Genomic DNA, 15,424 nt, shown 5'->3' on the forward strand with positions numbered 1-15,424 from the left:
ATCTTTTACATCTGTAGAATATTAGGATATTGCAGCTCTTGTAGTATTGCACAGGGGAAAGAGCTCTTTGTCTGTCCTATACTGATAATTAGAAATATTGTTGCTTGTGCAGTTTTTTAGAAAGTGTCTTCTTGTCATATATTAACTTCTGATTTGATGTATAATATCAGTCATTTATTTCTTAGTACAATTTTACAGTCTAAGCTTTGTTTGAAGTAGAGTAATATAAGAGCAAACAAATAAAAAGTGGGCTGAAAGTGGAGAATCCAGTTCTGCTCCCTCTAATAGTTCTTGTCAATAATTTTGCAATATTTGCAACCCAAATCCATTCTGTTTTCCACAGGTGGTGCATATGATTCTCTAGGGCTGAGGCAGATCTCTAGGCATCATTAAATCTCAGAATTTGAATGTGCAACTCCAAAGATTTAGCCTTGATTTTAAGGTTATTCATGCAGTAAGTTATTAATAGTTTTTTTGTTTTCCTACAGGAGTTCCATTTCTGGTTGTCTAATTTTCATTAACTCAGGAGAGTTGTATGTGTATTTGTTTTTCAGAGTGGTACTGGGAGTGTCTTCTACGACCATGGTTTTACAGGGTTCTTGCAGTTGTTTTGGCCACATTCTCTGTAATTGTCGTGTGGTCGGAATGCACGTTTTTCAGCACAAGGCCGGTTTTATCACTATTTGCAGTATTCATACAGCTCGCAGAAAAGACATACAATTATATATACATAGAGGTAAGTTCGAGATCATCACTCAACAGAAGGCTTTAAACTAGATTGTTTTTACAATAATAGTAGATGAAATTGACTTTAAGTTTCTGTTACAAGCTTTCAGAAGCTCTGTACAATACATTGTACCAGACTTTGATTTTGTGAGGGAGGTCTGCCTTTTACCTCTCTGTTACAGAGAGAAAGTCGTTCGATCTGAATACCACATGTAGAATAATTCATGAAACATTAGCTTGGAGCCTAAATATTTAGACCTGCCATCTAATCGACCATTTATATGGTTGACCATTTATATTAGACCTACCATCTAATCGACCATTTATATGACCTCTTTCTCCTAAGTAGGAATCCACTGCTGGCCAGAAATCCAGTACTCCATGATGGGGCTAGAATTTGACTGCAGAAAGTTATCACACAATCACAGAGTGGCCAGGGTTGGAAGGGATCTCAAGGATCATGAATCTCCAACCCCCCTGCCACAGGCAGGGCCACCAACCTCCACATTTAATACTAGACCAGGCTGCCCAGGGCCCCATCCAATCTGGCTTTGAACACCTTCATGGACGGGGCATCCACAGCCTCTCTGGGCAGCCTGTTCCAGCACCTCACCACTCTCGTAGTAAAGAACTTCCCATGACATTCAACTTAAATCTTCCCTCCCTCAAAACCATTTCCCCTTGTCTTGGGAACAGTAAAGCAGATGAGCAGAAGAAGCTTCAGTATACTAATAAATTGGGTTGAACTTAAAACACCTGTTCTTAATGCTTTTTAAAGGAAGAAGATGTTAAATGATTCATTGTAATTATCAAGATACTTAAATCAATGCCATTTATGTTACAAAAAAGTAGAGTATGTGTTTCTAGTGTCAGTTATGATATAACTTACATGAAGTTCAGAGTGTTTCAGGTATAGTTCAACACAAGTTTGTGGAGGTTTTTTTTTCCTGGTATTGGCACTGATTTTATTGTCCAATTTCAAAACGAAAAATTACTCTGCATTCAATCTGTTGCATATACAGATTGTGTTAACATATTAATACCTTTAGCAGAGTTCTTGTGTTTTAACCTGGCAAGCAGTTAAACACCACACAGCTGTTCATTCATTGCTTCCATGTAGCAGAATAGGGGAGAAAATTGAATAGCACAAGAACTTGCAGCTTTATATAAGCACAGTGTAAGAAGAAGGAAGAAAAAGAAAGAAAAGGAAAATAACAGAACTAAAAATAAGATTTTATGATTTTTATTATGATAACAAAAAGAATAAACAAAATAAGTGCTGCACCTGCTGACCAGTGCCCAGCCAGTCCCCAGGCAGCGGCAGCTGCTCTAACCAAATCCCAATCCTGTTTTACTGTTCAGCCTGGTTTTGTATGGTATAAGGTGTCTCTTTATCTAGTTTGGATCACGTGTCCTGGTTCTGTCCTCTCCCAGCACCTTGTGCACCCCTTGCTCCTTGCTGATGAGGTAATATAGGGTAATATGTTGACAGTGTAATGAATTGTTCAGCAACAGCTAAAGCATGGATGTATTATCAGTGTTATTTTAAATCCAAAATACAGCACCATACCATCTACTAGGAGGAAAATTAATACTGTCCCAGGCCAAACCAGGATAGTTCTATATTCAAATAGGTATTTTTTTCCCTCTTTTGTAGATGGCCTGTTTTCTTACCATCTTTTTCCTCAGTATCTGTGTTTACTCCACTGTCTTCAGAATCCGCGTATTTAACTATTACTACTTAGCTTCACATCATCAAACAGATGCATACAGTCTCCTTTTCAGTGGCATGTGAGTATGTGGCACGTATTTTGCAAATTTCATGTCAAATAATCTATTGAAAATGTCCATTAAGATTTATTTACATTCTTTCATTTATATTCATATATATGTTTAAATTGTGTCATAGAATGGTTTGGGTGAGGAGGGCCCTTATAGTTCAAGACCACTGCCTTGGGAAGGATTGCCTTCATGTCCGTCAGTTGCATAGAGCCCCATCCAACCTGGCCATGAAAGCCATACTCCTTGATATGATTTCTTAATATTTTGGGTGCAATAAATTGTTTTAAATGCTGTTTGTTACCTCTTGCATTTATTCAGGTTATTTTGCCGTCTCACTCCACCATTATGCTTGAATTTTTTGGGCTTGACCCATATGGATGCAACAATCTCTCACAGAGATGCTCAGCCAACTGCTTACACATCAGTAAGTACAGGAAATAAGGCATTGGGGCTTTGTCATGATTTAGAGAAGAAGAAAATGCTTTGTGATAATTTTTATAGTAAGATTCAGATATTTGTATTTTTGCACTTACGTTAAACAGGGTAGAAAGAGTTACAGAGCAGGAGTTTGGTAATGATTGCTGGCTACAGTGGAGTTGTCAACCAAATGTTTTGTCCTTTGTCCTAGAAAAGTATAGATTGCTGAAGAGTGCAGGCTTCTCTTCTTAAGAGCGTTAGCTCCCACTGGCTTCTGTGCATGGGGTATCTTTATGGATTAGGAGCCAACCTTACTGTCTGCTGAAAATTGCTGAATTTGGTTCTACTGAATAAATAGTTTCTGACAGCAAGTAATGTCTACCTTTGTTCTTAGCAAATAGTCCTCTTTTCTTGTACTTCAACACCAGATGAAACACACTAAATTTGTACTGAATTTGGATTAGGTGAGATGACAAGAATTAGATGTGTGATGATAATACCTATGTATATGTAACCTAAGAATTGTGTATTTATGTGTTGTGAACTGGAAAGAATGAGGTAGCAAAATCTTTCCTGGGTATCATCAGAGCTTCTTGCTCTTCTGGTTCTGTTTTCCAGATAATGGGATCAATGAAAGTGCTGTCCTTCATTGCAGATGGATTCTACATATATTACCCAATGCTTGTTGTCATTCTCTGCATTGCCACATACTTTAGGTAAGTAATGGGCAAGACTCATCCTCTGCATTTCTTTATATTAATAATTTCAATTTTATCTCTTAAGAAAAGACTCATTTCCAGATGATGAGATGTGACATATTAACAGAAATGCGAAAAATAATGAAATAGTTTTAGATTTATTTGTGTTAAAAGTATTCATTTTAAGAATATCCTTTGTATGAACTCCTAACTTCTTGATTTTCTTTAATACTAATTCCATTTTCCACCAAACATTCATTAATCATGTTTTGGGTTCTTTTCTGTTCAAACTTTGAAGCCCACAAACATACGTTATGCCAAATGAAATTAAAATTACTGTGAGGAAGCTATATTTTCAGCAGTTTTCTGATACACAGATTTGCAAAACCTCTAGATAATGAATGTTCCAGCAGACTTGCAACAAACATATGTGGAACTGAATGTTTAATTAAAATCTGTAAAAGAAAGCTGTTTTCCTTATTTAATCCAGTGGTTACTAGACTAGCTGGTGTTTTAAATCACTGGATCTTTCTCCCTTAAACACAGATTGCTGGAATCTGAAAAGATAATTACAGGAAATACTGTTATGTGCTTGCTTTTTGTTGTTTTATTTCAAAACATCTGCTTCTGACCACTCTAAGAGATATGATTTCATGTTTGTTTGCTTCTTCAGTCTTGCACTGCTATTCAGTTAGAAGCACTGTATATGTTTAGAATTTTAGGGAAAGTGGTTTGATGCTAGAAAGTTTGAGCATCCACTGATAGCAAGAATACAGTCCTACTTTTTCCCTACCTACTTTCAGGTTAAATGGTCTAATATTAGAAATGGAGGTTGGTGGCCCTGCCTTATGGCAAGAGGTTTGGAGCTTGATAATCCTTGAGGTTCCTTCCAACCCAAGCCATTCTATGAAGAAAATAATCCCCTAAGCAAACAAGAAAGGAAAACTGATTTGTGTAATTTGTCTCTGATGATCTTTCTCTTTGCTGTTACAATGTAATGAAAGGGAAAGGAAAGGGGAGAAAAAAAATGAAGAATCTGATTTGCAGGATCTCTAATACCTTATAAAAAATCAAGTACACATGGGATTGAATGTTTATTAAAATTTATCAAATAAAGCTATTTAATCCAGCAGTCTTAATGCTGAGACAGGACAGGAAAAATCTTCCCCTTAAGTGAAGCTGTATTTAGACATAATATTAATGTTCTGGGTTAGACAGAGAAAAAAATGAAAAAACAGTAGTTGCAGGCTCTGGTAGTGAAAAAGTTCCTGGATACAATTTCAGTATTAGCTTAATCCTTTATGAAAGGTGGAGCAAGTTTATTTTCTGACTGCTGTCTGATGGGATACAAAATGAGAAGTGTTCCTACAGCTGAAAAAAAAAATAAAAATAAAAATAAAAAAAAAAAGCCAGGTGTTTCTTCTGAGTAATAACTGAGATGAAAGCAGCTTTCCTGTTATTGTTGTTCCAAAAACAGAAATCTTGTTGCATGTAATCTTCAGTAATTTTCTTCTGGCAGAGGAGAGTCAAGAGGAGACATAGGCGTAATTACTATTCTATTTGAGAAGATATCAAATAATTGTTTTAAATTTGTACTACTCTCAGACTATAAGCATTTTTATCCTACTACTTGAACAGAGGTCTTCCATCCTTTCAATTACATTCAGGAACCTTGTTTGAATTTTCTGATTTCTCAGGTAGTATTATTTGTTTTCCGTTTTTCATGTTTTACTTTTTGTTTTTTTAATTGTTCCTAAATTACTGTATTTCTGAAATGTCTATTTTGCATTTTGCAATATAATGTATCCATTTACCCATTGTAAACTAATATGGGAAATTCCTTATGTTTCTGCTTTTACCAGTTTAGGAACTCGTTGCTTGAATCTTTTGGGTTTCCAGCAGTTCATGGGGGACAGTGAAATGACCTCTGATTTGATTGATGAAGGAAAAGAGTTAATCCGAAGAGGTAATTCAGATCCCATATCCTAATCATCCTACAAAATACAGTAATTCTTCCATGTCTGTGAAAAAAATAAAAAGACATAGCTTTTCAATTTTTGAACTGTAGGTGGCAATCTGCTGCACAAAACACTACAGATTAACAATACAGGTTGCTATGTAAGTACTGTTGGACTTTGTTGACATCTGCAATAAAATACCAACTTTACTCATTCAGTGTGGGTAATTTTACAATTTAGTTAAGTGCTGGTACTCTGAAGCCATTACTATCTTAGTAATAATATCTATAGTAGTACTAGTAGTAATATCAATAATATCTTAGGGGGGCTGAGATCTGAAAGTAATGCCTCCTATTTTATTTTGTTTATCTATAATGTCAGAGGTGGATGTTGGTTTCATGGCAGTCGAGGTTGAGCCTTCCTGACAATATTTCTGTTAAATGTTGTTGCCGTGATGGCAGCAGAGGGGCAGTCTGACAAAATGGCATGTGACATGGAAGTGCAGGTGAAGCAAAGGTGTGTTATTGAATTCCTCCATGTGAAAAAATGGCACCCATTGGCATTCATTGATGCTTGCTGAATGTTTAAGGAGACCAAAGGAGTAGATGTGAGCATGTAAGTGGTGCATTTCAGCACTGATGACAGCCGTTGTCAACATGACAAATTAATTTTAATGAGAAATTCCATTACAATGAACTTCATGTGTCTTTAATTGTATTAACCAACTATTTCAGTAAGAATCTCAATAGTTAATGTTATTTTTTTTGTTGCATTTGTTTAAGAAAAACCTGTTAGAAGTGATTGTTCTTGTATTTAGCTACAGACTTTTTTTTATTTCTAGAGAAAAGAAAACGGCAAAGGCAGGAAGAAGGTGAAAACAGAAGAAGGGTAAAAGATTTATTTTATGTAATCACAATGTTAATATAATAAAAAATCTACTGGGGATGGCCATTGTTATTTAATTCAGACTAACTTTTTACAAGAAGAAAGTCCTGCAACCACAGATGGAAACAGTTTTGTCTTGTAGAATAGTCCTGGCTGAGGAAAAAAGATAATTTATATTTTCTTTTTAAAAGATAAGAGGGTTATTGTGGTGATACTACTTGTACTCTCTTGTTACTCACTCTATTCTTAGAATCAATTATGGCTATAAACATAGGTCAAGATAACCAGACCTGACCTACAAGATTCAGAATAATCTGGAAGAGTTTGTTCTCAGTCTGTTCTGTTGATGCTGATTTGCTTGAAATAACAGACTTGCAGTGTTGGGTTGTTCTCTTGGAATGGGGACTGAGTGCTCTTCACAGACTTACCCTGCTGTTTTGCATAGTCATTGCTAGTAATTGGCAAAGATTAATTTTTTCCTTCTGAGCAGGGAAAACATTTAATGTAGTTCCCTTCTTCAAAGAAAATAAGCAGGAAGGAATGAGTACTCTTGCCACTGAGTAACAAACAGAATCTTTGTTTCAAATAATTTTTGAAACATAATTCAGAGAGTTTCGCTTCAGCAAGTTCAGTTAATTGTAGCTTTTGTTTTTGACTTCAAATTCAGTATAGAAAGAAAGGATATCTAAGGAGTACATGTGAAAAATAAACTGCCTAAAGGAAAAGTATTATTTGCAGAAAGCTAGGATAATACGGGGTCTAAAACCTCTGGATTCTTCAAGCTCAGGGATACTTGCCTTCAATTCTTGTTAACAGCTAGTACTGCAAAAACCTTTCTTCTGATGCTCTGCTCTGCACCTTCCATCCCATAGTTTTAAGGCTTTCCCTTAATACAAAACCAAGTACCAGTCAGTGCATTATACCTTTGTTACACACTGAAATGAACTGACATAAATCAGCAATTTTATTTTCAATAGAAAACTCATTTTCTATTTTTGAAATAGAAAAAAATATGAATATGAAAAAACCTGTTTTTTGAGTTTGCATTTTACACTGTAGCACATATATTCTTGAAACTTCTAGAGGATATAAGAGTATTCTTTTGTTACATCATGATAAATACTTTCTCTGCAGCTTGAACTGTAAGATCTGTTGGCATAAATTAGCATAGTAACTTTTGAGTTTATCAAGGGTCCATATAAGAATCTGATCAATATGGAAGTTACAGATGCAATAGGAAAGGTTTCTACTGTGTCATGAACTTGTCTCCTAAGAAGAGTAGGTTTTCTTCTTTAATACTTCATAATTCTTCGTATTAAAATTATTGAAGGCTAAAAGATTATGTGATAGAAGTATAACAATAACTGTTTTTCTTTTTTTGTCTGGGTGTTCTACCATTCTGCCACTAGATGGAAATATAAACCAAACAACGAGCATCTGCCTTTGCACTGTAACAGTTGAAGAACTTTGTAGATTTAATATGTAGTTTGTTTCCTCTGAGTATTTTTCTCCTAAAGAGCAGTTACTGAAATTGGTTTTGTAAAGGTACATAAACACTGAGCTAAAAACAAAACAAGAACTCTTCTTGTATCAAGATATCAAGCAGTAACATTTTCAAAGTATTTTCTTTCACTGTGTGGCAAGGTTGATCAGTTAGCTCTAGACTGCAGTATCTGTTGATCCTGTGTGTGCTTTAGTTGCGTTACTTTTCTGACAGTTCATGTTTTTCTTTTTTTGTCTTTTTCCAGGAATGGAAAGAACGGTATGGAAATAGAGAGGATTCCACTAGAAACAGGGTTGTCCACACAGAGCAAAAAGAATCCAGCTTCTCAGAGGCCAATACTAATAGACGTAAGTTGTGTGGGGCTTTTTTGTGCTGTGTGGAAATTTTTTGTTTGCTTGCTTTTAGGTTTTTAATATCCTGTCTGTGCAATACTGACTGTAAGTAAAAGTAAAAAGTTTCCTTTTTGTCTCAGATCATATACTGATACATTTCCTTCTTTAGGAAGGAAATAGTGCTAGCTTGACCATTCAAGACAAGTGCCATGTTTCTTCTCATCTTCTACATTTCGACTTGCTGAGGCTGGAGATTCTGGCTGGTCTAAATTACTTGATTTTCTCATGGGACATACAACTAGAGTAGCAGTTGTTAACAAAAAAACCCACAAAACTATATTTGAGGTATACCTCGCAGTTGGAAATTTTAAATATTGGAATGAACCTCTTCTGCATGCAAATAAACTGATTTGGGTTGGAGTAATGACTTACAAATATAAAGCCAGAATATACATGAGTGCATGCATGTCATTTAATAACACATTAAACTAGCCAATTTAGATTGTTACATGTACAGCAGTATTTGCTTGTAGAAGAAGAATAATGTTGAGTTGAAAATGTTTAAAAGTAAACAAACCTCTTATTGTCCACTGATTTTTTTTGTCCTTTTGCTAACTTTCAGTGCATATTTCATGTACTCATGTAAGCTAACAACAGGTGAGAAATGAAACTAAACAGCTAAATGTGACAGGTTGAATGAAGTGATGGAAAAGTGATTAAAGTTTATAAAATAAAAAGGAGAAGATTCAAGACAAGTGCTTTCAATAAAAAATAAAGTAGGTCTTACTGCCACTCTTTTTAAGAGTGGAAACCAGTAGGAAGCCAAAGTATTCAGATAAAGACTAACTGAAATTGTATTCAATTATATTCTGCTATTAACTAGGCCCAAAACAAGCTGTAGACACTGGCCTGAAGCTGGCAGTGAATTGCTAAACAGCTGTATTTCATTCATTCATGAGTTTTTCCATTTCAAAACCAACAGAAGAACTTAAAAAATTCCAGCTAAATTTTGCACGTAGCGTTTTTGTCTGTCTTGGTTAAAAATGTCAAGAATGGCAAGAATTTATTTATTTGTAAATAATGTTTCTATATTTTTTACTTTTAATTTTAACTTTTAATTTTCTGTGACTCTTTGCAAAATGGATCTCATCTGCTTGTTGCAGTTATGTCGTTCTGCAGATAAATAAGAACAAAAAATCTAAAAAGACCCAAACTTTGAGCATACGGTCAGATTTTATTTAATACTGAATTTACTCTACATATTCATGATTATGCTTTAGATGAGTTACTAGCAAATTATTATACTGGTCTTTTAAGTTTGATGTTTTCACACAGTGGGATGTGTTTATAGAATTAAATGGATCTTTTTCCTGCTTTTTACCTATTCAGCACTGTCAAAGTACACTCGAACAAATGGTAGGACTGAAAGAGATAGAATAGAACTTCTTCAGGATGCAGAACCTTTGGATTTTAATGCAGACTCAATTAGTGATGACCCTCTTGAATCGGACTCTGGAAGGTGAGGAATCCTCTGTTTTACTTACAATTTAAAAATTTTAATAGCTTTTATCTCCTGTCCTGTAACAGCTATGTCAGATGATTTTGTATAATACCTTTATAAACAGTATTTGCTTCTCACATCGCTTTTTTTTTTTTCTTCCTTCTCTCTGATGATATCGAAAGTGTTTTCAACCCAATTGAAACCACTGGGTTTTATCAGTTTTTATAGAAATGTCTGAGTAAGGTTTGAGATGACCATAAATTTATGTGTTAGCATAATCTGGAAACTGTGCATATAAACACAGTAGTGAAAGTACAGAATAATGACTTACATATGCTCAGTATAGGTATTTTATTTTTCTCAATTTCCTATAAGACTTCAGAGAGCTTATTATTCCTTGAATAAAAGAAAATCTGTAAAGATTGAAGGAAATGAAACTGAGCATTATAGGATCAGTAGTTGCAGGAGTGCACCTGTGCATCAGATCTTGAGACTAGTAAATTCAAATCTGAACCTATTGGGCAAAGTCTTATGCTGAGCAGTGTAGCTATGTGAATAATAGGGAATTGTGTGTGTTTCCAATATCCATCATGAAATAGGATATATTATTAGCTGCTAAGTTCTACTTGCATCCAGGAAAGAAGTAAAATGTTTAATCGTGCTTTTTTAATCTAGACAGCTATGTATTAGAACCTTGCTATGACAAATTGTTTAAAATTTTTCTACAAAAAGTTATAATTTGTATGTTTTTCAGTTTAAATTAGCATATCAAATCCATCTGAAATTGTTTGTGTTGACTTCTGTCTGTAACTTCAGCAAATAAATGCCGGTCCATAAACATATAAAGAATGTTTTTAAATGATGGTGGCAGGTTCGACAGGTTGATTCAGCAATACTTGTTAATACTGACAACTAAATTGTCTAATCTAATGTCACCACATTTGGAAAAGTTTTGGCTTCTGGAGTTCTTTTTGGGTTTCTTTTTAGCACAAAGTTTAAATAGGAAGCAGCCTAGTGTAATTCTGTTTTCTACTTCTATACAGTGTTTGAAATAAGTAACAGTCTACAAAAATGGAAGTAGGCATATATAATTTTTCTGGAGCAGATGTGATATCTGAAGTCTTCATTCATAGGTCTTTCTTCTTTTTGCTGTGATATCTTTTCATATTTAAAATTCATTCTGCAGGTACCAGCCTGGTGGAAGATATCTGTCAATGTCTCGAAGCAGAATATTTGAGGATGTCTAATCTAAATCTAAAGAAAAATCATTGGCAATCTATTTCCTATTCGCTGCTTGGAAAACATTGTATTTATGGTTATTGCTGAACCAGAAAAGATCATTTTTGTTTTATTAAAAAAATGAAGAAACAGCTATATTTTGGAAATGTATCTGTATGGTAACTCTACCAGTTACAACAAGAATATTCTTCTTCTATTTTAGATGTTATTGTGCATCCATATGAGTTTTTATAATGACCAAAAGGAGAGAACTAGTAATTAAATTACTAGAGATTAATTTCATAAAAAAGGCTCAACTTGAATTACAATATTAAGCTTCAGAATGAACATTTTCTGGAAGGGTTTTTTTTTTTGTATGGAAAAAGATGCTATGAGAAAATCTTGATGCATCCAAAGTGCAGTTATATTGATTACAATAGTGGACACTTACTAAATTTTCTATCTAAACATTTATGACTAGTCCAAAATTTACAGATTTAAATTAGTCTTCTTTTGGCTTCAGTAGTCTTTAGATCAGACCCTAAATAAGCAGAAGGACTGAATGGCAGTCTGTTTTCACAAATCTTGCTGGCATTAGTTTTAGAACTAATGAAATTTAGAATATGTATTTGTCAAGAAAGGTGATATTTTCTTTTCCAGTGTTCAAGGCCAGGCTGGATGGGGCCCTGGGCAAGTGAGTTGCAGCTGTGCCTGGGCAGTGTGTTGGATTGTCCTTACGGTCCAACCCAAGCAATTCTAGATTGTGTGTGTGACTAGATGAATATGGATGAAGGTTTCACTGTCGTATGAATGTATGTGCAATAGCAAGGAAATGTTATCAAAGGCATGATGTTTGCTTAAGATTTTTACAGTTCTAACTGTTGAAAAATATTGGCAGACTAATGTTTTGGGTTCTTTTTTTTAAAAGCATAAAAGAAATCTAATGTGAATAATGAGTTAAATTTGGAAAAAAATTATTTGCATAGATTTCAGACACAGCTTAAAATTTTTGAGTGTTTCTTTAGAAGAAGGGAAATACATAGCACAACTAGATAATGATGAACACTTTTAATATCCCACATGTCCTGTTTGCATTATGTATCAGTTCTTAAGGTGCCTGTATTTTGCAGTAAATTGTTGCAAAAAGATTAAATGCATATTCATTTAAATGCCATTCAAAAATGCCAATTATTAACTATGTAGAAATGCTTCTATTTAATTTAATTGGTGTAGATGCATTTTAACTGTAGTTTGTCAAATGAACTTTCAAGTGTAATCATAAGGTAAAAGATGTGATCATACTCATGATATCTTGGGAAATACGATTAACTTAAAATGCTGCTTTATGGGAATTTGTCATATATTCTTGCACTTGGGAGTTTTCTTTTTACTTATTTCTAAATGATGATGAAAATGGAAAGAGAACATGCTTCCGTCATTAATTTTTTATCATGCTTAAAAAGATAAGCATCCATTAAAGCACCTGAGACTGAGATAGTCTGAAAAGTAAACTTTCATGAACTACATGTTCTACTAATTTTTAGAAGTAGTCTTTTTCTGAAGTAACTGTTAATGGGGATCTAACTCTACCTCCTGCAATTTAGTACATTGTATGTTCTAACAGTAGTGGTATTTATAATATATTGATCTTATATTATTAATTTGATCTGCCTGTTTTAAAATACTATATTTCTGTTATGAAGGAGGAAAAATGCTTGTGTAGAAATGATTATGTAAATAAAAGGGCAGACATAAAGTAACCCTCACTTATGAGGTGAATACACTGAATTACAGCCATGCTCAAATGTACCCAAGTTCATGTAATTTCTATGTTGCATGTAAGAGGACACATTTTAGTTTGAGTATTTTATGTCTTATAAAAGCTTGATCAGCATGATACAGCATGGCTGTATCAGGGAATGAAAGTCAAGAAAATAGGATAGTTGTTTCTGGATGCAGACTGTTCTATAGCAACTTTGTGATGTTACATATTTAATTTTTATTAGATAATCTTAGAAATGCTATTATTAGTCCAGCCTGATCTGAAAGAGGTTGTATATGTTTTTTGGACATCCATCAACAATTAACATTTCTAGACTTTATATTTCTATTTTTATAGCTTATATGTCATTTAATTGCCCAAAAGTTTATTTGTAATTTGTATTTGTAAAAATACATGGATGAAATAAGGTGTAAGTTCTTTATTTAACTCTTGAAATGTCACTACAAAGGGATCTAATTCAGTGCTAATGGAAAAATCATGAAAGGAATGTTTATTTTTCAGAGCTCTTGTGAAGTACTCCTATCTAGCTGCTGTTGACTTCAGAGTATTGAATCAGCCTTCTCAGGGCATGATTTTTCTGCATTCATAGACACATAGAATCATAGAATTGCTCAGGTTGGAAAAGACCTTAAAAGATCATCAAGTCCAACCACAACCTAACCATACTGCCCTAACTCTAACAACCCACCACTAAATCATGTCCCTGAGCACCCCATCCAATTGGTTTTTAAACACATCCAGGGATGGTGACTCAACCACCTCTCTGGGGAGCCTATTCCAGTGCTTAACCCTTTCTGTAAAGAAGTTTTTCCTGATATCCAACCTAAGCCTCCCTTGGTGCAACTTGAGGCCATTGCCCCTCATCCTGTCACCAGTGAGAAGAGACCAGCCTTGCTCTCGCTGTAAGCACCTTTCAGATATTTGAAGAGAGCAATAAGGTCTCCCCTCAGCCTCCTTTTCCCCAGATTAAACAGCTCCACTTCCTTCAGTCGCTCAGACACCTGTGGAATGGTTGCTAACGAATTTACAATTGAAACTTGTTGAGGGTTTTATATACAAAAGCTAACTAGTTCGTGACATAAGACATCTGTGTGTTTTCCTCAGGATACAGTAATATGAGGATTTTACTGTAAATTAATTGCTGTGGGAATCCATCTGCTAGTATTGAAATTATGAGGTCATTTAGATGGGAATCTTCTGACCTTTTGTCATATGTTGCAGTGGAGTAGTAGAGTAACTAATGGCTGCTTTTTGAAACCACAGACACGAGGGCTTTAAAATAGCTCAACAGCTCTCTCTGGATAGTGCTTAGAGATCCCCAGTGTCACATACCAGCTGGATACTAAAGGTTTAAATAAGGAGATGATAAGTGATGTCATCCGTGTGATGTTTCATCCATGTATTCATTACTGACTAACAGTTATTACTCTTGCTCTAAGTGCAATTTGTAGCTAATTAGTGTTTCAAAAAGTAATTGTAAGTTCCTATGACTAAATATGAAAAGCTTTTAACTAAAGATGACTGGTTACAATAAAAGAACATTACAGAACCAAGCTATGTACCTGCACAACATTTGCTGTGTACTTGAGCTCACTGCAGACTACTTCAGTTACTGCTTATAAAAATAATGCAGAACTTGCCTGGGGGTTAAGTAAGTGCCTGACTGTGGCATCTGTACTGAGTTCTTTGCTACTGTAATTATACTCTAAAAATAGCCTATATTAAAAGAAATATAAGTAAATAAACTAAAACCAGCTTTGGCATGTTTAAGCTGTGATTGTAATGTATGTTAATGTTTTTCTTGCAGCACATTTGATGCTCCAGATTTGATAATTTGAAGTAAAACGAGCTTGCAAAGTTTGCTTTAGGAAACAGAATGTTTATTAATTCTGTTGGTATATAGTCATGTTTATTTGCAACTAAAGAATGTCAGTTGTATCTTTATTTACAATTCCACTTCTTGAATTAGCAAGCAGCCAAAGTGTACTTCTTATGCTGTGAGCACCACTTACACATAGAAATTGCACCAAGCAACCACCCAAGATTGTAAACCAGTGAAAAGTAAATTGTCACAAACTTTACAAAGCGGGAGTGAAAACAGTAACTATTTTAACACTCTGTCAGTGCTGGATTTCTTAGACAGTACAGATAGCAAAAAGCTCTAGTCTAGTCTTACTGTTCCTGCTAGAACTGTAGTTCTGTATTTTCAGGCATTTAAGCATGTACATGTTCTGCTAACTTACACATACTGGGAAATGAGCCCTCTCTGCATGTTAAGGCACAGCACTTAGTGATGTAAAGTAAGGAATTTTTTTATGAGGGAATACAAAAAAACCTGAGCTTCTAGTCTGTGTTAGCAAGTGACAATTTGGGCATACTATGGCATATTCTATCATATGAGTATGGCAACAAACTTTAAACTACTGTAACTTACACTACTGGAAAAATCACAGTATACAATATGTCTCTGCTTTGCAATCAAGCACTTGTAAAATAAATCGTCATTAGCAGTATTAAAGGGAATGGTGGAAAGCTGCTATCTGTTCAATATTTATTCTTACTATTTTAAAACAATCATGGTGATTTTTAGATATGAAATATTACCAATGGTTACTCTGAT

General features: G+C 34.5%; 1 protein-coding gene across 4 annotated transcripts in view; it reads left to right on the plus strand.

The window, feature by feature from the left end:
- The window catches only part of LMBRD2 (LMBR1 domain containing 2), a 30,337-nt gene extending 16,886 nt beyond the window's left edge, over positions 1-13,451 (plus strand). For 2 of the 4 annotated variants that reach the window (XM_042875496.1, XM_042875498.1), the window contains 9 exons: positions 555-736; positions 2,384-2,517; positions 2,827-2,932; positions 3,544-3,641; positions 5,486-5,589; positions 6,423-6,469; positions 8,215-8,317; positions 9,692-9,821; positions 10,990-13,451. In XM_042875496.1, the coding sequence (XP_042731430.1) occupies positions 555-736; positions 2,384-2,517; positions 2,827-2,932; positions 3,544-3,641; positions 5,486-5,589; positions 6,423-6,469; positions 8,215-8,317; positions 9,692-9,821; positions 10,990-11,050 (965 nt within the window). In that variant the 3' untranslated portion in view covers positions 11,051-13,451. Of the gene's footprint in view, positions 1-554; positions 737-2,383; positions 2,518-2,826; positions 2,933-3,543; positions 3,642-5,485; positions 5,590-5,691; positions 5,742-6,422; positions 6,470-8,214; positions 8,318-9,691; positions 9,822-10,989 lie in introns of those variants that run through there. The other 2 variants (XM_042875497.1, XR_006179771.1) reach the window with 2 other exon arrangements.
- The last annotated feature ends 1,973 nt before the right edge of the window (positions 13,452-15,424 follow it).

Source organism: Lagopus leucura, unplaced genomic scaffold, assembly GCF_019238085.1.
Source record: "Lagopus leucura isolate 7727_CA_CO unplaced genomic scaffold, USGS_WTPT01 Super-Scaffold_100014, whole genome shotgun sequence".
In the NCBI taxonomy this organism is placed as follows: Eukaryota; Metazoa; Chordata; class Aves; order Galliformes; family Phasianidae; genus Lagopus; species Lagopus leucura.